Source organism: Phyllobates terribilis, unplaced genomic scaffold, assembly GCF_046119375.1.
Source record: "Phyllobates terribilis strain yellow unplaced genomic scaffold, ASM4611937v1 Scaffold_5__5_contigs__length_657084704, whole genome shotgun sequence".
NCBI lineage: Eukaryota > Metazoa > Chordata > Amphibia > Anura > Dendrobatidae > Phyllobates > Phyllobates terribilis.
Window position 1 is genome coordinate 5,187,364 of NW_027362765.1, and position 22,200 is coordinate 5,209,563.

Consider the following 22,200-nt stretch of genomic DNA (forward strand, 5'->3'; position numbering starts at 1 on the left):
GTTATTTAAGTGGTGTTATTGCATTTAGATGCAATGTGTCAGCGACCAAAAAACTCTTTCTGGCGTTTTGATCTTTTTTTCTTATTACGCCGTTTACTGTTCATATTAATTATTTTTATAGTTTGATAGATTGGTTGTTTCTGAACGTGGCGATACCAAATGTGTATTTTTTATTTTTTCACAATTGTTTTATTTTGAATGGGTCAAAAGGGGAGTGATTTGAACTTTTATACATATATATATTTTTTTAATATTTTTACATGTTTTTATTTTTTGTTTTACTGGTTTCAATAGTCTTCTTAGGAGACTTGACACTGCGATCTTCTGATCGCTTGTGCTACAAGCTATGTGCTATGTGTAGCAGACTTGATCATCTGCTATGAATGCCAGCCACAGGGCAGATCAGCAATGACCACCACAGGACTCTCCTGCCGACCACGAGTTGTCATGTCAACCCATCGGCAAGCCACGTTAATGTGACAATGGTGCCAATGACCGGAACTAATGATGCACTTCCGGCGCGATCATGTTAAATGTTGCAGTCAGAGATTGACAGCAGCATTTAACATGTTAACAGCCAGTGATGGATCATGATTCCACCCGCAGCTGTTAGGGGACACATGACAGCTGATCAGATCAGCTGTCATGTGCCTGAAACCATGCAAGGTCAGTGCTGGAGCCCGCACCAAAAAGAGGGAGGCAACCTATGATGTATTTATAGGTCGTGAAGGGGTTAAAGGGAACCGGTCACCATCAAAAGTGCTATTTACCTGCAGATATGGGCTAACCTGCACAGCGCCTGCACGTAGTTGAATGCTGTGGGGAGAAAATTAACTTTATTCTCCCCAGCAGCATTCGGTTTCAGTCAATGGGGCAGTGAAAGCGCTGGTTCAATCACTGATCTGGGGGCTGTGGCTGTAACCACACCCCGGCACTGACTGACAGCCGGCCCCAATGCAGAGCCAGTGTCAGTCAGGGCTGGGGGTGCGGTTACAGACGCCCCTCCGTATTCTCATAGCGGCGACTGAACCTGCGCTGGCGCCGCCCCCACTTACTGAAAGCGAATGCTGCCGGGGAGCATACTACATGCAAGCTCCGGACAAGTTAGTAATGCTATTAACCTACAGATTAAGCCCATATCTGCAGGTTTAATAGTGTTTTTGCTGGTGACAGGTTTCTTTAAAAGTTGATTTCCAAGTAAAACATTTCCCACATTAAGAACATGAAAAAGACTTCTCCCCTGAGTGACTGCTCTGGTGACTAAGAAAAGATGATTTCTTCATAAAACATTTTCCATATTCTGAACAGGAAAAGGGCTTTCCTCCTGTGTGCATTCTCTGGTGTCTATCAAGATGCGCTTTTCGGTTAAAACATTTCCCACATTCTGAACATGAAAAAGGCTTCTCCCCTGTGTGGGTTCTCTGGTGTCTATCAAGATGTGCTTTCCAGCTAAAATATTTCCCACATTCTGAACATGAAAAAGGCTTCTCCCCTGTGTGCATTCTCTGGTGTCTATCAAGATGCGCTTTTCGGTTAAAACATTTCCCACATTCTGAACATGAAAAAGGCTTCTCCCCTGTGTGGGTTCTCTGGTGTCTATCAAGATGCGCTTTCCAGCTAAAACATTTCCCACATTCTGAACATGGAAAAGGCTTCTCCCCTGTGTGAGTTCTGTGGTGTCTATCAAGATGCACTTTCAAGCTAAAACATTTCCCACATTCTGAACACGAATAAGGCTTCTCCCCAGTGTGGGTTCTCTGATGTGTAGCAAGATTTGATTTCTCTGTAAAACATTTTCCGCATTCTGGACATGAAAAAGGCTTCTCTCCTGTGTGAGTCTTCTGATGTCTGATAAAGGTTGATATCTGTGGAAAACATTTCCCACATTCTGAACACGAAAATGGCTTCTCCCCTGTGTTAGTTCTCTGGCGTCTAACAAGATTTGATTTCTGGTTAAAACATTTCCCACACTTGGAACATGAAAATATATTCTCTGCTGTGTGAATGTTTTTGATATTTTCAAGGGGAAAACTATTTCCATATTCTGATTGTGAAAATGGCTTCTTTGCTTTAGGAGCAGTTCGTTTTTTAATGCTTATTTTGTGACTTTGCTTTTCTTTAGTATTCAGTAATGAATCATAAGACAGGACCTGTTTCAAAGGATCAGATGACAGATCTTTGCAGTGAAGGGATGATGGTATATCCGGGGTAATGGCATTCACTTCAATTATATCCTCTGGGATCTCAAGACTATCTGATTTAAAAATTGAAGATGTCAGCTGTCCCTCTGATCTTCTGGTACAGTCATCTGCCAAGAAAAAACAATTATTATTTTTGAATAAAATATCCTTGAATTTAATATTTTTGAACATTTCTACTTAAACTGTCAGTAAAAATGGCAAGTTACGTTAAAATACTGAATTGTTAATTCCAGCGGACCTGGCGCTGTCATGGCTGCCTGACAACCACACGGTAGACCCGGATGGAGTGTGTTCAGACCAGAACAGCGAAGTCATAAGCTCTTAGACCCATAGCTGTAGTATGGCAGAAGTACAGAAGCCAACCAGTAGTGTCCTGGAGCAATTCATCTTACTAGCCAAAGGCACTAAAGGCTCAGCTCTTCCAGCCCTTATCAACCAAGTATTAGACACCCCAGGAGTCTATGTATTCGGAGAACTTCTAAATTTACCCACAGTACAAGAGCTTGCAGACCGTTCACATTCTGCCTACTTACAGCTCCTAAATTTGTTTGCCTATGGGACATATCCAGATTATGTTGCATTAAAAGATAATTTGCCAGAACTTTCGGCTGTACAGAAAAACAAGCTGAAACACCTGACAATTGTGAGCCTTGTGTCCAGGATGAAGTGCATTCCATACTCTGTGCTGCTGAAAGATTTAGACATGAGGAACCTCCGAGAGTTGGAGGATTTAATCATAGAAGCAGTTTACACAGACATCATTCAGGGCAAACTGGATCAACGCAATCATGTGCTAGAAGTTGATTTCTGCATTGGACGGGACATTCCCAAGAAGGACATAAGTAGCATTGTGAAAACCCTTCAAGAGTGGTGTGATGGTTGTGAAGCCGTCTTAATGGAGATTAAACAGCAAGTGGTGAGGGCAAACCAATACAAGGAGAACCACATCCGTACACAGCAGCAAATAGAAACAGAAGTGACAAATATTAAAAAAAACTCTGAAAGCCACAGCTTCTTCAACTGCTCAGGACACGGACCAGCACCTTGCAGAGCGGGAAGGACCCCCTCTTGCTGAGCAGCAACAGCCCACTAAGAAGATGTCAAAGGTTACAGGTCTGGTCTCCAGCCGCCACTAATGAAGCTGAAAATATGGAAGAGGCTCCAGGGGGCATACAACTGCTCCTGGACTGTTTACAGACTTAACCACATGCCATCATTGTATCTGCCTCTTTCCATCCAAAACCCTTGGAGACCCTGCCTGCTAAGAGTGACAGTGAACCCATTAGCGTTAGCACTGCTGAGATCCAGCTTGGTTTGCAGATTGTTGTCCATGCAGATCAGGACACTTTGCCTATAAGTTTGTGGATCCATCTCCCTGCTGGAGAGGTCTGCTGTGGAAGTCACTGCGGTATACAGTAGCCTTCCCTGTCACGGAGAGGATTCTAGAAATGGCTGCTTATTGCTGTGTGGTTATAAAATCCCAGGTGACTTTGGTCCTGTCATCTCTTCTCTGGAGATTTGAAATGTGCAGTAGGGACAGATCTGTACAGAAAGTTTTCCTATTTCCTTAAATGCACCCTGTTATAGCGTTATTTTTCCAGGAGACTGTATTTTCTTTCTTCTTGTAATGAGTCGCTTTTGCCTGATCTTGACATGCCATGTATTTGAGGGCAGTTTTTGAAATGCAGAAAAATAATTTTTAATGGTCATCTGGCAGGAAGAGAAAGTCCACTTCATATGTGAGCTGCAATTTCCTGTATCCAACTATATCTGTATGGCTTGTGGAAAAGATTAAGATGTAAAACAGTAGAACATATGTATGTGGTGCTTTCTTAAGGCAGATCACAGAAACTGCCAGAGAATGCAAAAAATGATAAAACAGACACATAAGGTTGGGTTCCCATAATAGGCGCTTGGTGAGTTTTTGATGCTGCGTATTGTCAGAGCGCAAAAAACGTAGCGTCTTACAAGTCCAGCAGAGTGGATGGATTCATAGAAATCTCACACCCTCTGTGCTTTGTTTAGGCTGCATAAACTGACCAGCCGTACATGTTGGGTGTACATCGTTTTATGTGTGGATTACTTCCATAGACTTGCCATTGATGCAGAAAATATGCAGGTAAAAAACCACACATGCTGCATAAATGCGTTAAAAACGCATCCGCACACGACTGTATCAATATTAAGTTTTGTTAAAGCTATATACCAGAAAGTATCAAAAACAAATCTGCTTTATTTATAACATGACGTACCAAAAAGAGACAAAAAGCGCAGCGTCAAAAACAAGGAAAAAAATGCACTCCAAAATACTGAATTATTCACAAGACAAACAAGACAATGACAGTTCACAGTCTAATAGAAAACCTCATAGGATGAACCAGTGGATCGTGGTGTCCAACTGTTTGTTAATTCTGCCTCCCAAATATGGAATAAAAAGCCACCAAACAATGTTATGTAGGTGAAATAATATCAATAAAAACTTCTACTCATCTCACAAAAAAACAAGCTCCCACTCAGGTCCATCGTCTGTCAGTGGAAAAACAGAGGTTTCCACATTATTAGTGGCTCAAAGGCTCTTGAAAAGCAACATGGCTTCCATAAACCAATCCAGCAATATCCACTCCCCCAAAGTCAGATCTCCCCCTCACTTCTGAGCCTTGCAGTGCGCCCAAACCACATTCAGCATCCATGTATTTGACATTACTATAGTGAGAAAAACCTCCTGGAGCACAATCTGGGCACTATGTGTTGGGCAATCAAATGGCATATTTTTAATTTTCACTCTCCAGCATCCACTGCGTGCTAATTTCCAGAAAAACACTGGAGTCAAAATAGTCACTACTCCTATAGATTAATTCACTGACTGGTTATAAATTCCAAAATGGAGTCACCTTATGGGGATTTCTACTGCTCTGGTTTTTTGTTATTATGTCATATTAGGGCTTCTGTAAATGGTGTGTCCCATCTCCTCTGGGATCTGCTCCTGCAACGTCTGCGTCTCTCACCAGGCGCCGCCTTATTCATCCTGCAGGCGGCGCTGGTGATGGAGGAGACGTCAGAAGCTCTGGGCGGCGCAGGCTCTGTCCAGCCACTAAGATTAGGATGCCTGGGACCAGTAGTACCATCCAGTCTGGCAGTATGGGTGTGTGTGCTGTCCAGCTGGAGTAATCTGCTCCCTGCTTCAGCCAACTGGAAAGCACCGCACCCTACTAAAGCTGGAAGCTGCCAGATACAGCCTTGTCCTCCTCTGGTTCTGTCCTCTGTGCTCAGCTCTCGGCTTGTGTATTTGTTTCCTGTTGTGACCCCGGCCCGTTTACTGACTACTTGGTCTTCTGATTTTGTATTTTCTATGCCCTCTCTGTTCTGACTCGGCTACCTGACTATTCTTCTTGCCATGTCACACTACAGAAGAGCAGGTAACACCAAGGTCCAAGCTTGGGGGTCTCTGTGTATGTCCAGGTCCATGTAGAGGGGTGAAAGTGTGACGAGCAAGGCAATCCCTGGGATTTGAAAACAGAGTAGATAGTGCCAAACCTGCTCATGGTGACCATCTTTTGAGCTGCCAGGTGACCATGAACAGTGACCCCAATACATTGTGTCTGCAAACTATTCCACCAAGATATGCATTCAAATAGCTAAATGTCGCTCCTTCCCTTCTTAACCTGCCATGTACCCAGACAGTAGTGTACAACCGTATATAGGGGATTGTCAGATTCAAGAGAAGTTGGAAAATAATTTGTAAGGTCCATTTGTTTCTTATTATCCTTTGTGAAAAATTCCAAAGTTATCACCACATAAAGTGACACATGTCAGATTTGAAAAAATGGGTCCTGATTAGGAACAAAAAACTGGCTGCAGGAAGGGGTTAAATCAGAGGATTTTGGGCAGTAACTACTGTAGTCAAAAACTGTGATTATAAACTCTAACATATCTACTGAAATGATCAAACTCAACAGTCTTCATCTGTAAAAAATGAGTAACTTGTGGTGAAACCTCTCTGTGGTAATTGGAGTATGGGACTCGATGGCTCCTGACAATCTAAACTATCGTAAGGGACAATATTTTCTGTCAGATGAGTTTCAAGAAGAAATATTAGACGTTCAAAGAGAACTTTTTATAATACTGCAGAGATGAGGCGTCTTAAATTTAGCTTAGAGAGATATCATGGCACAGGTGTAATGTTTTTTTGTGTAATTTATCGCAATCCTGTTTGAAGTTAGTTGGTTTTAAAAGAAATTGAAAAGTCAGGATAAAGGGAAACTCTGTTGTTATTGTACAGAAATTCACACTTGGCCTCACTGCACATTTAATGTTGTCTTTAATAAAAGTGAAGGTTGGCCAGAAAGACTGGACCTGGTCTTGTAGGGACCATATGAGCACATTCAGCAGCGCAGAAGGGAGAGAAGGTAGATTCATCCAATAAGATATCAGGGATCTAGGAAGCCAACAGCCTCATTACCCTCCGCTTTCTCTTACAGGCCCATCATAATATTTTTCTTCAAGTGATTTTGTCACTTGTCAGCACATTCTACGTACGCTGTCATTTGGCTTTGTGGTTTAAAGACCTGGGCAGATAAGAGTCAGTGTCTTCTAATCCCAGTGGGTAGGTGGATCCTCCAGGTTAAGTTCTATAGAAAAGTGCTTTCAATGACCTAAGTCATTTGAACAGTTTTGGGAGGAGGAGAATGTCGTTTTCTATTGGCAAAATGGTGATCAAACGATACGGCCGGACTACATGATCGATAAATAAACCACAGCCGGTGATTGAGAAGAATCTGTGACTTCTCTGCATTTAGTGGATACTACTCACCTGGGTAGTCATATGTAGGAATCTCCTCTTTACACCACTCATCACCCGTCACATATGTCTCTGTAGTATCAATATGGGTCAGATCTTCACCCTGAAACAAATACTGTAAAAGTCACAGACAGATGGAGACGTCACATCTATGATCAGCTCTAATCCTGCCATCTCCACCTTTCTCATTACACAAGTATAAAACATATAATACTGGTGGATAAAACAAGACTGAACACAAGACCTTCACAGCCGTCTACACATCATAGGGGAGATCTCATGACACCTTCTCTCCATCTACCTGATGATCCTGAGGAACATTGGGATCTTCTTGCTTACAGTTCTGTGGAAGAAGAGGATGGGGACATTTCTCTGATGTTGTCCTCTTACTGGATAGACCTGGAGGAAACACATACAGGGACTGAATTCATTCTTTACATACAGATAATTATAGGCCGTGTGTATTTAGTCCTGTCTATTACCTGATGATGTGAGGGGCTGGGGAACCTCCATGATGTCCTTGTACAGATCTTTGTGTCCTTCTAAATACTCCCACTCCTCCATGGAGAAATAGACAGCGACATTCTGACACCTTATAGGAACCTGACACATACAATGATACTGTCATCCCCCCGATCCCTCCATAGCGTTACTGTATAATGTCCCAGCATTCCCAGCAGTGTCACCTCTCCAGTCAGCAGCTCAATCATCTTGTAGGTGAGTTCTACGATCTTCTGGTCATTGATGTCCTCATGTATCAAGGGGTGAGATGGAGGCCCCATGATTGGGCTCAGGGGTCTTCCCCATCCCTCAGACACAGGGTCCTGACAGCGCTCACTAGAGGTCTTCTTCACTACTGTGTAATCCTGGTTATGGAGAGACACAGTAAAAAATATCACTACAGACATTTCCAGAGTCTTCACCTCTCCAGTTCTGTCCATCTGTTATTCCCATAGATAAGAATGATGTAATGTGACGCCATCAGAATCTCTCACCTCTCCAGTAAGCCGGAAGAGGATCTCTAGGGTGAGGTGTAATATCCTCTCCACCATCTTGTCTCTGTCCATATCCATCTTTGATTGGTAAATCAGGAAAATTATCTTCTATAGAAGATCTTCATTGAGAGGATCCGATATTGTAGAGACCTGAATGAGGAGAAGATGAGCCGATGTAACATCATAAAAATCCTGTGTAATAATACAATTACTGGAGATAATAAGGGAAACATATGAGGAGATTTATTATTTTACAGTATTTAGTTTTTTCTTTACATCTACTAATAAAACCTATAGACAACAAGCAGTTTCTTCCTCGGAGTCTGCAGCTGAATACGCTTCTTATAGACTCATCTTCCATAACGTTAATTCTCGTCTCATTTACAGACACTGGAATCGGCATTAGCTATACTTCAGGAGATATTCATTACACGTGAGATGAGAAATAACTACTTCATGATGAGGACGACATCTTCATCTTCTACTTTGGTTCTAGAAACATATTTGGCCGAAGTCCGTCACTGACTACATCACCACCCGCAGTCTATGTGAATGTGCCCCGTTTTCCCCGGACTGTAATTTTCTATTACATTGGATCTAATGTCTGATTCAGATGACGCGCCCCTGGGCCTGTGTCGCGCTGCGTTGCGCACGCGGGAGCTTACCCGGAGCCGGATCAGTGGAGGGTTGTAGTCTCGTGGCGGTGACCCGGTCCGTGCCCAGGGAGTCAAACTAGACGGCAGTCTATTAGTAGTAAATAGTTGATGACTACGCCACCCGTTGAGTGCAGCCAGGGAGCTGCTGCTGCGGGGCAGACCGCTGAGGCCGATGGTAGGATTATGCAGCGTGATAGTATAACCCCCAACGGGAGGGGTATGGCCTCAGGGCAGCCGACGTGGATGATGGGGGTAGCAGGAACCACTCAGAGACGGTACGGTGTAGTTCAGGGTCTTTACTGGTAACAACGAAAGACCCTCCCGGAGTACTTGCTAGCGAACGGGGCCTGGTCAGTCCTTGAGCAGATGGGATCTCCCCTGGCCAGGCGTAGTTGTAGGCCTCCCAAACTGACTGTACTCTTCTGGCTACCTTGCTAGAAGCTGATGTAAGTAGCCCACGTCCCTGAGTGTACCGTGTGGTGCTCACCCGTATGGCCGGTGACTCGGGGCCTTCTAATGGCTTCCGCTCCACGATGGCGGTGCTGGTCCCACGCGTGTGACCGTGCCTTCGGGCTTCTGGGCCAGAGGACCTGAAATCCCCTGCCTGACGGATTCTGCTGCTGGGTAGGAGTTAGTCCCCACAGCCTCGGACTCCGGGTCCGGAAAGAAGTCTTCTTAGTCAGGGCGAGCTCTGCAGCTGCCAGCCCCTGACTCCTTGTAACTCTGCTGTTTCCTATGCTGCTTCTTGTCTCTACTCTCCTTGTCTGACTCACCCTGCCTCAGCCCCGGGTTTATACAGGGGAAGTACTTCCCCTCCCAAGACTGGGCAGGAGGTGTGGCATGCACAGGATCCCTGACCAAAGGACCTCCCACCTGCTCTCAGACATAACATTACATTACTGTGGAAAACCAGACCCCTGGGGTGCCACATTCCCCCCTAGTGAAATTTAGTACTCCGGGACTAAACACATTTAGAAAAACATAACAAGGCAAAAACATTAATAATACAATAAGAAAACATATAAAGATGGTTACGGCGTGTCCGCAACCGGGTGCAGTCTCTGAAGAAAGCAAGGTGTCCATTTCACCAACACAGGGAGACGTAACCAGGTAGGGGTCTGTCCTACCCCGAGTCCTTAACAGTCTCTAGTCCATCCTGGGTTACGCTCCAACTATGTACAAGGATTCCCGGTAAATCCACCAAGGATTCCTAAAAATAACTGGAAACACAAAATTATACACAAGCAACAAGACACAGAAAAACATAAATAAAATAGTTTATACACTTCAAATTCTCCAGCGTGCGGGTAACTGGCCTCTAGTGGCCCTAGTGGACCTACGGAGCTGACTGTCTGGCCCTGAACTACAGGGTGTAGGAGCTGTCAAGGGTAAACTGGGCAGCTGTCTACCGGCTCTTTGTCTCACTAGGGGTACGGCAGGCTCACTATAAGCAGAGGGTTGATTCTCCTGTTCTGCTGGTGTGGAGTCTTCTGCCTCCTGGACCGGCTGTTCTTCCAGCTCTACCCGTTGCTCCGTAGGTTCTTGGGATGGTGGTTGGAGGAAGGTGAGTACGGGTACCACAACTGCACCATTGACTTGAGTCCAAGACCGAGGGAAGTCCCCGAGCACGGTACTAACCATATCTTCCCTTTCTTCCACGGGTCAATGGTCTTCTTGTTCCTCTTCAGGGTTCCTCAGTTGTTCGGGACACTTCTTCAGGTGGTCCCGGGATACAATGGCTGTGGTTTCCCCTCCGTCTTTACTGATGGTACAGACCTTCGGGTTCTCGTGGCTTGAGGGCAGTACGGTGTACGGGTCCTTCTCCCACTGGTCGTCCAACTTGTGGAGCCGTCTCTTCCTCTTCAAGACCTGCTCTCCGGGTACCAGGGGAACAGCGGGAGCATACTGGTTGTAAGTCTTCTCTTGTCTTTCCCTAGCCTGACAGAGACTTCGCTCCACGCTCTCCTGTACTCTCCGGTACTGCTGCTGCCTCTCTGTGTCCCAGTCTGTTTCTGGTGAAGTGTCCTCGGGTGTCAGGACTCCCATTTCCAGGTCAACAGGCAACTTACCAGGTCTTGCCCTCATTAGGTAAGCCGGGGTACAGTTGGTGGAACCTACCGGGATGTGGTTGTATAGGTCCACCAGATCGGGCAACTTCTCAGGCCACAGACTGCGTTCTTCCAGGGGCAACGTTTTTAGAAGATCCATTACCACCTGGTTCATTTTCTCACAAAGTCCATTAGTTTGCGGATGGTAGGGTGTCGTCCTTATCTTCCGGCAGCCATACAGATTGCAGAATTCCTGGAAGACCTCCGCTTCAAAAGCAGGTCCCTGGTCCGTCAGCACTTGGTCCGGGTACCCGTGTGGACGGCAAAAGTGCTGCTGGAAGGCTCTAGCTGCTGTTTGAGCCGTTAAGTCCTTGACGGGGACGACAACCAGAAACCGGGAGTAATGATCCACGATGGTTAACGCGTAGACGTAGCCACTTCTGCTCGGGGTCAGTTTTACATGATCCAAGGCTACCAGTTCCAACGGTTGCCGGGTGACGATGGACTGCAGGGGAGTCTTCTGGCTGGCGCGGTCCTTCCTTCTCAGGTTGCACGGGCCACAATCTCTGCACCACCTCTCAATGGTTCCCCTCATGCCTACCCAGTGGAATCGCTCGCGCAGCAGGAACTCCAGCTTCTTCCACCCGAAGTGTCCAGCTCCGTCGTGGTATGCCTCCATCACCATGGCTGCGTCTCTTCGTGGCACCACTACTTGCCAGAGTAGTTCATGCGTCCGGGAGTTAACCATTCTGCGGCACAACTTCCCCTTGTAAAGGAACAGTCGACTCTTCTCTGCCCATAGTTGTTTGGCTTCCTCCGGAGCGTCTGGTTCAAGGCAAGCCTCCGGGCGAGTCAGCATCTCCTTCACCAGTCGGACGGCAGGGTCGCTGTCTTGCGTTTCCGCCCAGTTGTAGTGAGGTAAGGGGTTCAACGTAACAGCCTGCTTACTCCTTACCCGGTGGGAATACTGGATAGTCCCATGACGGTGGAACGCAGGGAGTTCAACTTCTTCCAGTCCCTCCGGATCTTCTCCTCCGTCCGGCAGGTTGGGCATCCTGGACAGGGCGTCCGCGTTGGTATTGGAGCGCCCTGCCCGGTATTTGATTGTGAACTCGTAGTTGGACAGACGGGCCATCCACCTCTGCTCCAGGGCACCGAGTCTTGCCGTGTCCAGGTGTGTCAGCGGGTTGTTATCCGTGTACACGGTGAACCGGGAAGAAGAGAGGTAATGCTTAAAGCGCTCAGTGATTGCCCATACTACGGCCAGGAACTCTAACTTAAATGAGCTGTAATTCTCGGGGTTCCTTTCGGTGGGTCGCAGTTTTCGGCTGGCGTAGGCGATTACTCGTTCCTTCCCCTGCTGGATCTGGGACAGTACAGCTCCTAGCCCGATGTTACTGGCGTCGGTGTAGAGGATAAAGGGCTGACTATAATCCGGGTACGCCAGGATTTCGTCCCCCGTGAGGGCCATCTTCAGCTGGCGGAAGGACTCTTCTTCCAGCTCCTCCCATTTGAAGGGCGGCTTCTGGTTCTTGGCCTTCCGGGACTGGCCTATCAGGAGGTCCTGCATAGGTGCTGCCTTTTTAGTGAAACCGGGAATAAACCTTCGGTAGTAGCCTACCAACCCGAGGAACTGCCGCACTTCTTTTACGCTGGAGGGGCTTGGCCATCCCTTAATTGCGGTGATCTTATCAGGGTCGGGAGCCACTCCGTCAGCGCTCACCACGTGTCCCAGGTACTGCACCTTTGGTTTCAGGAGGTGACACTTGGAGGGCTTCACCTTTAGGCCGTAACTCGCCAGAGCTTCGAACACCTCCGCCAGGTGTTTCAGGTGGTCCTCATAAGTCTTGGAATATACGATGACATCATCCAAGTACAACAGGACCGTCTCGAAGTTTCTGTGGCCTAGACAGCACTCCATTAATCGTTGGAAGGTTCCTGGGGCGTTGCAGAGTCCGAACGGCATGCAGGTGAACTCGCTAAGTCCCATCGGGGTGGTGAATGCGGTCTTCTCCCGGTCCGCCTCTGCTACAGGAACCTGCCAGTACCCACTAGTGAGATCCAAGGTAGAGAAGAAGTTAGCAGATCTTAAAGCAGCCAATGACTCCTCTATCCTTGGTAAGGGGTACGCATCCTTGTGTGTGATACGGTTAATTTTCCGGTAATCTACACACATCCTCATGGTGTTGTCTTTCTTTTTGACTAAAACTAGTGGGGCTGCCCAGGGGCTACAGCTATCCCGGATTACCCCAGCCTCCTTCATGTCTCTAAGCATCCCCTTGGCGTGTTGGTAATGTGCAGGGGGTACGGGTCGATACCTCTCTTTTATGGGAGGATGATCTCCCGTGGGGATGCGGTGTTCTACCCCCTTGACTCGCCCGAAGTCTAACGGGTGTTTACTAAACACTCTCTCATACTCTTGAACCACCTGATAGACTCCTTGTTTCTGGTGTGAGGGAGTGGAGTCAGTACCCAGATGTAGTTGCTGACACCAGTCCTCCATGTCTTTCTTAGAGCCGTTACCTTCCTCCGGGTGAGATGGAGGCAAGGGTTCCACAGATTGTATAGAATTTTGATTAGTGGTATATAATTTGGCTAGCGTGGCATACCGGGGCAGGTACACTTCCCTCTCCCCGATATTTATTATGCGAACGGGCACCCTCCCATGGCGTACATTGACCACCCCCCGTGCTGTCAAAATGGTGGGCCTACTGTCTGAGTAAACTGGTTCTACCATTGCCTGGTAATCTCTACCTCTCAGACCAATAGCTGCCCGGCACCAAATCATCATTTCACTTTTTGGGGGCATGGCAATAGGAAAAGGGTCACACATTCTTACGCTACCAATCTCACCGCCGGAGAGTTCCACTTGTTGCCGTTGCATCAGTGCCCGGATCTCTTTCTGGAGCACCCGCTGCTCGCCGGAGCTGGCATTCTTGGCAACCTGCTGTAAAAGGAAAATCACCTCTGCAAGACAATTTTCAATTACATTAGTTCCTAGAGTTATTTTTGGGTGACTCTCATGTTTGTCAATATCTACAATGATCAGTCCCTGTGCTGCCAGTTCGACTCTACCAATTTTGATGGCCACCTCTTTAAATCCGATCTGTGGCACGGGCTGACCATTGCTGGCGATGATACTCAAGTCGTCGTCAGGGTAGCGGGTAATATCCGAGTCATTCCAGTACTGCTTGAAGAGCACGTACGGGATGGTGGTGACCTGTGACCCGGTGTCCAGTAGGGCACTCATGGGAATGCCATCCAGTACCACAGGCAAGACTGGACGTCCTCCCACATATCTGTCGCGCCAGTTCGATGGGCCTGGTGATCTTTTTCCTGGGGGTTGGCCCTCTACCCCAGGTTGTGCCCGTTTAAAGAACAGTACCTTGCCATATGTCCGGGTTGATTGCAGCGGCGGCAGATGGGTCGTCCGTCCTCACTGTATCGGTCACTGGGTCTTCCTCTGGCCGGTGGGGTCCTCCTTGGTCGACGCCACGGGATGTCCTCCGGTCCGGATGCCAGCTGGATCTTCCCTGGGGTGGAAGCCTGTAAAGACTGCACAGTTCGGGTTAGCGCAGCAACGCTCTTAGCTAGCTCTTGGACCTGATGGTGTAGGTCTGGAGCCGGGTCATTGTCCAAAGCCTGCGCATCAGCTCCCACAGGCCCTGCTGACAAGGGCGCCGCCTCCTGGTAGTAAGTGGTAGTGGGGCGTCTGTGGGTCACAACGCCACCTGGTGCCGGTTCTCGGAGCACCCGGATGGCTCTGTCCTTGAACTGTGCAAAGTCCAGATGGGGATCCTGTAAGGCCATTGCCCGCAACTGGGTTCGGTGGGCATTGCAATATAAACCCTCTATAAATTGTTCAGTCAACAGCCTGTCCTCGTTTCCCACCCCATCAGGGTCGGTCTGCTTTATGGCCCTCAGGGCCTCTTGTAGGTTTAGTGCATAGTCCCTTATACTCTCATGCGCTCGCTGCTTGCACCCGTAGAATCTAAGCTTAATCTCGGCTGAGGTGCGGGTATCAAAGGTGTCCTTCAGCCGGGTTAGTATCCCTGCGACAGTCTTCCTCCCAGGTGGCCAGGATTTTACTTCCCTTTTGGCTGCCCCGGTTAGTTGGGCCACCAGGATGCTCACTTTTTGCTCTTCTGTGAGGGGGTACACCTGGAAGAGGCTATCCAGCTTTTCTCTAAAGTCATGCAGGGTATGTGACTCCCCTGAGTACTGGGGTAGCCAAGCTGCTCCCGGGATATAGGGCATGGTGAAGGGCATAACTGCAGCAGCGGTAGCGCTGGCGGGGGTTGAGGCAGTGAAGCTCTCCTCCGTATCCGACATCTTCCTCCCCCCTAGTGGACCGTGGCCTACCTTGCGATGATCCTCTTCCGTAGGCCGCGGCTCCGCAGTGGATCGTCAGGGTTGAGGACCTTCCGTCGCGCTCCTGTGACGTCGGCGTCTGCTGGGCTCCTTCCAGGACCTTACGCAACGTCCGGACGTGAGGCGGGGCTTCAGTTCTCGCGCGCTTTCGGAGTCCACGCCCCTCTTCTTCCCGCGCGGCGTCCTCAAGATGGCATCCAATGGCGGGAAAACTCCACGGATGGCGGGAAGAAGGTCGAAGATGGCGCCGGATGGCGGGAAAACTTCGCGGATGGCGGGAAGAAGGTAGAAGATGGCGCCGGATGGCGGGAAACCTCCACGGATAGCGGGAATCTTCACCACTGGTAAGTTTGAACAGTCTTTGCTTTTCAGGCACGCAGTACCCGGTGGTTGCGGGCACGAAATCCTGCCGACTACGCCAAAGTTGACGCGCCCCTGGGCCTGTGTCGCGCTGCGTTGCGCACGCGGGAGCTTACCCGGAGCCGGATCAGTGGAGGGTTGTAGTCTCGTGGCGGTGACCCGGTCCGTGCCCAGGGAGTCAAACTAGACGGCAGTCTATTAGTAGTAAATAGTTGATGACTACGCCACCCGTTGAGTGCAGCCAGGGAGCTGCTGCTGCGGGGCAGACCGCTGAGGCCGATGGTAGGATTATGCAGCGTGATAGTATAACCCCCAACGGGAGGGGTATGGCCTCAGGGCAGCCGACGTGGATGATGGGGGTAGCAGGAACCACTCAGAGACGGTACGGTGTAGTTCAGGGTCTTTACTGGTAACAACGAAAGACCCTCCCGGAGTACTTGCTAGCGAACGGGGCCTGGTCAGTCCTTGAGCAGATGGGATCTCCCCTGGCCAGGCGTAGTTGTAGGCCTCCCAAACTGACTGTACTCTTCTGGCTACCTTGCTAGAAGCTGATGTAAGTAGCCCACGTCCCTGAGTGTACCGTGTGGTGCTCACCCGTATGGCCGGTGACTCGGGGCCTTCTAATGGCTTCCGCTCCACGATGGCGGTGCTGGTCCCACGTGTGTGACCGTGCCTTCGGGCTTCTGGGCCAGAGGACCTGAAATCCCCTGCCTGACGGATTCTGCTGCTGGGTAGGAGTTAGTCCCCACAGCCTCGGACTCCGGGTCCGGAAAGAAGTCTTCTTAGTCAGGGCGAGCTCTGCAGCTGCCAGCCCCTGACTCCTTGTAACTCTGCTGTTTCCTATGCTGCTTCTTGTCTCTACTCTCCTTGTCTGACTCACCCTGCCTCAGCCCCGGGTTTATACAGGGGAAGTACTTCCCCTCCCAAGACTGGGCAGGAGGTGTGGCATGCACAGGATCCCTGACCAAAGGACCTCCCACCTGCTCTCAGACATAACATTACATTACTGTGGAAAACCAGACCCCTGGGGTGCCACACAGACATAGAAATTTGAGACATTTATAAAAGCTTGTTTGTAAGAACACCAAGACAAGAGATATTTAATGCCAAATTCTCCATGTACAATGTATTTTTCTCTCTGGATATGATGGGATTTTTTTTAAGCATTTTCGCATAGGTTTCCATATAATACATGAAAAACACTCCAAAAAAATAAAATTGGGGATAGAGGTAAAGTCGAAACATTATACAGTGTGTGGGTGGATGGCTGTACTAGGGGAATAGTATACTGTGTGTGGGGGCCAAGAAAAGGCACTGTACTATGGGAGCTATTCCTTCACAAAAACACCCTAAATATAACATTTTTAAAACAACCCCACAATTTGTGAATCTTCAGGGTAAATCACTTTCTAACCATTTGATTAGAGCTGATACTATTAAGCTAAAGTGTCTAAACAGACTTTCTTTCATATCCATAAAGGGGCACTTTTCTGTGTTTGTCATGCCAGAACTGTTGGAGGATTATTACAGGTGACAGTTTTCCCACCAATTAGAAGGGACACCTGTGGAAATGGGTGGTTTATTTTACCAGCTACAGTTCTGATGTGATTTACTCAGTAAAAATCCTTGTGGTAATGTGGACGTTGGACAAATGTAACGATCAATTACAATCACACTGAAGGAACATGGCTCCTCTATTCGGCTCCATGAATCTAGGATGAAATCCACTGCAGCCCCTGCAAGAAAAGAATGAAGAAGAGCAGAAGTTTGGTGAGACCACCATGGCCACACATTTCTTGGAGATGGTGCTAAAAGTTCTGATCTCCGATAGTCGGTGGTAGAAGAGACGACCGCAGCGGATTCACAATCACAACGTTGTAAACTTCTACAGAGACGTGTTCTGGATTTACTCCCTGGAATCACTTAATCCCAAAGGGTTAAATGACATCTGTAACTTCAATGTCTTTCTATGAAGCTTCTTCTCTGAACTTTATTCCTTTGTTTTCTGCCGTATTTATATTACTCTCCAGAATCAGAAATGTATTAAGTCCTATAGAAACTGCTGAGAAATAATCATCTAATTCTGTGTTCCCAGGATTATTTTTGTGGGAATTGGCTGCGATATCCCCTGAGTAATATATTTCTAGTATTAACCCCTTTATGACCTTGCCCGTAATAGTACGTAGCTGCGCCCTGGGCTTTATAGACCAGCTATGTACTATTACGCGTGTGGCGATGGCGCCCGCACACAAGCAGTGCGGGGCGATCGCCGCCGGGTGTCAGCTGATTGTCACAGCTGACACCCAGTGCTATGTGCCAGGAGCGGTCCCGCACTGCTCCCGGCACATTAGCTCCCTCAATGCTGTGATCGAAGTCGATCGCAGCATTGCGGAAGTAAGCACCGGTACTCACCTCCTCTCCCGGCATCCCGTGGCATCTGAGTATGGTCTCGGATGTTGTCATGACGACTCGATGTCGTCATGACAACATCCGGGTCAACAGGAGGCAGGAAGTTACTTTGGTCATGCGCAGTGCATGATCAAAGTAACCTCCCTGTGTGCAGCGCTGACAGGCTGCATAGAATAGGGAGCTGCTGCTGCTCTCTATGCTATACAGCCGATCAGGCTGCAAAAAGTAAAAGTTCCATAATGGCACAATGTAAAGGCAAAAAAAGTGTAAGAAAGTTAAAAAAAAAGGAAAAAATTGTAAAAATATAATAAAAAAAAGAAAAAAAAATGAAAATATAATATACCCATCAATAAATATTATTATTAAAAAAACAAAATAATAAAAAGTACACTTATTTAGTATAGCTGCGTTCGGAACGACCTGACCTATAAAACTATGCCACTAGTTAACCCCTTTAGTGAACACTGTAAAAAAAAAAAAAAAAAAAAGCAAAAAATGATGCTTTATCATACCGCTGAAAACGTCATCTTGTCCCGCAAAAAACAAGCCGCCATACATCTCCATCAGCCGAAAAATAAAAAAAGTTGTAGCTCTCAGAATAAAGCGATACAAAAAAAATATTTTTTTTATAAAATAGTTTTTATTGTGTAAAAGCTCCAAAACATAAAAAACTATATGAATGTGGTAACGCTGTAAATGTACTGACCCGAAGAATAAAGCTGCATTATCAATTTCACTATACGCGGAACGGCATAAAAAAACAAACAAAAAACAATTCCTTAATTGTTGTTTTTTGTTTATTCTGCCTCCCAAAAATCAGAATAGAAAGCGACCAAAAAATGTCATGTGCCTGAAAATGGTACCAATAAAAACATCAACTCGTTCCGCAAAAAACAATCCATCACATGACTCTGTCGGACGAAATATGCAAAAATTATAGCTCTCAAAATATGGCAATGCAAAAAATAGTCTTTGCAAAAAAAAGCGTCTTTAGTGTGTGACAGCTGTCAGTCATAAAAACCCGATATGAATCTGGTATCGCTGTAATCGCACCAACCCGAAGAATAAAGTCATCTAATCCCTTATACCGCACGAGGAAAGGCGTAAAAAATAAACTCTAGCGTTAGGGTAATGCTAGGGTTAGGGTTGTGCTTGTGTTGACTCGCTTTGAGTGCTGGGTGCTTGGGTATGCACTGAGTATCGCGGGTGCTTGAGTAACATGCTTGAGTTTCCACCCCATATGCTTCACGGCCCAAAAAAACTTGCGGGGATTGCTTGCCATGCATGAGTGAACCCTGCGGGTTTTTTTTGGGTGTCTAATAACCGTGAAACATGCGGGGCAGTGACTCGAGCATGTTACTCGAGCACCCGCGATACTTAGAGCATACCTGAGTACCCGATGCAAACTCAAGTAGCGAGCACTTGTGCTCAAGACTGATGACAACTTATTCAATATGATGACCTAATGTTATCAAATTCTGTGTCGTACTTCTGGGTTTAAAATGTTCACTACACCCCTTGATAAAATCCTGGAGAGGTGTAGTTTCCAAAATGAGATCACTTGTGGGGGGTTTCCACTGTTTAGGCACATCAGGGGCTCTCCATAAGCAACATGGCATCCGCTCTCAATTCCAGCCAATTTTGCGTTCAAAAAGTCACACAGTGCTTCTTCCCTTCTGAACTCTGCTGTGCGCCCAAACACTGTATTTTCCCCACATATGAGGTATCGGCGTACTCAGGAGAAATTGCACAAAAGTTTTTGAGGTCCATTTATTTCTCTTACCCTTGTGAAAATAAAAAATTTGGGGCTAAAACATCATTTTTGTGGAAGAAGTTTGATTTTTTTATTTTCACGGCTCCATGTTATAAACGTCTGTGAATCACCTTGGGGGTTCAACGTGCTAACCACACATCTAGATAAGTTCCCAGAGGGGTCTAGTTTCAAAAATGGTGTTTGTTGTGGGGGGTTTCCACTGTTTAGGCACATCAGGGGCTCCCCAAGTGCAACACGGCGTCCGCTAATTATTCAAGCAAATTTTACAATTAAAAAGTCAAATGGCGTTCCTTCCCTTCCGAGCCCTGCCGTGCGCCCAAACAGTGGTTTTCTCCCACATATGGGGTATTGGCTTACTCAGGAGAAGCGACTCAACAAATGGTATGGTGCCTGTTACCCTTAGGAAAATGCAAAATTGGGGGCTGAAAAACATTTTTGTGGGAAAAATGTGAAAATTTTATTTTTACGGCTCAATTATATAAACTTCTGTGAAGCACCTGGGGGTTCAAGGTGCTCACCACACATCTAGATAAGTTCCCTGAGGGGTCTAGTTTCCAAAATGGAGTCACTTATGGGGGTTTCACATCAGGGACTCCCCAAACATGGCGTCCGCTAATTATTCAAGCAAATTTTACATTCAAAAAGTCTAATGGCGCTCCTTCCCCAAACAGTGTTTTTTCCCCACATATGGGGTATCTGCGTGCTCAGGGGAAATTGCACAAGAAATGTCCTTTTTTTCCGGTTACCTCTGTGAAAATAAAAAAATTGGGGTCTAAAGTAACATATTTGTGAAAAAAGTTAAATGTTCATTTTTTTCTTCCCCATTTCAAAAATTCCTGTGAAGCACCTGAAGGGTTAATAAAGTTCTTGAATGTGGTTTTGAGCACCTTGAGGGGTGCAGTTTTTAGAATGGTGTCACTTTTGGGTATTTTCTGTCATAAAGACCCCTCAAAGTGACTTCAAATGTGATGTGGTCCCTAAAAAAATGGTTTTGTACATTTTATTGTAAAAATGAGAAATCGCTGGTCAACTTTTAACCCTTATAGCTCCATAACAAAAAAAAAATGTTGGTTCCAAGATTGTGCTGATGTAAAGTAGACATGTGGGAAATGTTATTTATTAACTATTTTGTGTGACATATCTCTCTGATTTCAGGGCATAAAAATTCAAAGTTTGAAAATTGCTAAATTTTTGCCAAATTTCCCTTTTTTTCACAAATAAACGCAAGTGATATCGAAGAAATTTTACCACAATCATGAAGTACAATATGTCACGAAAAAACAGTCTCAGAATCAGGGGGATCCGTTGAAGCGTTCCAGAGTTATTACCTCATAAAGGGACAGTGGTCAGAATTGTAAAAATTGGCCTGGTCATTAACGTGCAACCCACCCTCGGGGGTAAAGGGGTTAATGCGCCAGTAATGGGGAATCTCCACATACCTCCACCTGCAGAGCCGCCACCACATATATGGCTGCTCTGTGCGCACAGGACCTGTGATGAGGTCACAGGAGGGGAGGAGTCAGGAGTCACATGATCAGGGGCCTCAGTGGATGCAGGACTCTGCCGTAGTGATGGGCAGTCCGGCTTTTTTTGGTGATCTGGCTCACTGGCGCTCACCAAAAAGATCCGGCGCTTTTGGCTCAATAAACGGCTCTTCTTGCAAATAATACTAATTTTCTCACTGTTATAACTCCAGTCCTGTATAGGCATCTATTGAAGCAGTACAGATTGCTTTTTGCCCTGTCCTCAGAGTGTCAGCTCCTGTACAGACTGCTCACTCCTGGTTATTGCTGACCTGTGTTACTGTCTAGTATCTGATATTGCTTGTAAATGTCCTTTCTGCATCAGTCAGTGCTGTGACATCTGCTGGCGCTGAAGAAGATTCTGATTCTTAAGAATAAGTGCTTGGAGACGCATTTGGGTATGTGCACAGGGTCGGTATTGGCAGCGCTTTGAATGCAGTATACTTTATGCTGCGTCCAAAGCGCTGCACGCAGGTGAATCCGCATGTGTTCATTGAACCATGCGGATTCACTGCATCCTAAACATTACAGTGATCTAATTTCTCTTGCGGAGTCGCTAGTCTCCGCATGAGAAATTGACATGCTGCAGTCTGTGAAGACGTGCCACATGTACGTGTCCGCGGGTAATCCGCAGATTCACGGAGACGCATAGTGGATGGGATTTCTTGAAATCCCATCCACTATGCTCTAACATCTGGCCGCTGCGGTTTGCACTGCGTCCAATACACAGCGATTGCTAATCATGTGCACATACCCTTACAGGCTCTTACAGACTAACTATGATCTGTGCACCACACACGCAGTGTTAGGCCAGTTTCACATGTCCTGGTTAGTGTTGAGCATTCCGATACTGTAATATCGGGTATCGACCGATATTCGCGGTATCTGAGTTCCGATACTGAGTTCCGATACTTTTGGAATATCGGATACCGGAATCGGAAGTTCCCATAATGCCTGCGCTCTGCAGTGTCTCTGAAGGATGACAAGCTGGATGGCAGCGCTCAGCTGCCATCCAGCCTGTCATCAGAATGCCATCCCAGCATACCTGGCAGGCGGTAAAAAGCC

General features: G+C 46.9%; 1 protein-coding gene and 1 pseudogene across 1 annotated transcript; one reads left to right on the plus strand and one right to left on the minus strand.

Moving 5' to 3' along the window:
* Nucleotides 1-740: 740 nt before the first annotated feature.
* Nucleotides 741-17,892, minus strand: LOC141270816 (uncharacterized). The gene is made up of 6 exons (XM_073680922.1): nucleotides 17,842-17,892; nucleotides 7,686-7,865; nucleotides 7,482-7,602; nucleotides 7,301-7,398; nucleotides 7,012-7,102; nucleotides 741-2,308 (listed from the first exon to the last, which is right to left on the minus strand). The coding sequence occupies exons 1-6, from the start codon at nucleotides 17,890-17,892 to the stop codon at nucleotides 1,215-1,217; spliced, it is 1,635 nt and encodes a 544-aa protein (XP_073537023.1). The 3' UTR covers nucleotides 741-1,214.
* On the plus strand, nucleotides 2,542-3,337 carry LOC141270860 (COP9 signalosome complex subunit 7b pseudogene; annotated as a pseudogene).
* Nucleotides 17,893-22,200: the final 4,308 nt, after the last annotated feature.

Bases quoted from the DNA above. Each gene is read 5' to 3' on its own strand.
- LOC141270816 (XM_073680922.1), bottom strand. From the start codon at position 17,892: ATGACAACATCCGAGACCATACTCAGATGCCACGGGATGCCGGGAGAG. The intron at 7,866-17,841 runs GTGAGTACCGGT...CTCCATAACCAG, and splicing joins ACGGGATGCCGGGAGAGGAG to GATTACACAGTAGTGAAGAA. The intron at 7,103-7,300 runs GTAGATGGAGAG...TATTTGTTTCAG, and splicing joins ATGTTCCTCAGGATCATCAG to GGTGAAGATCTGACCCATAT.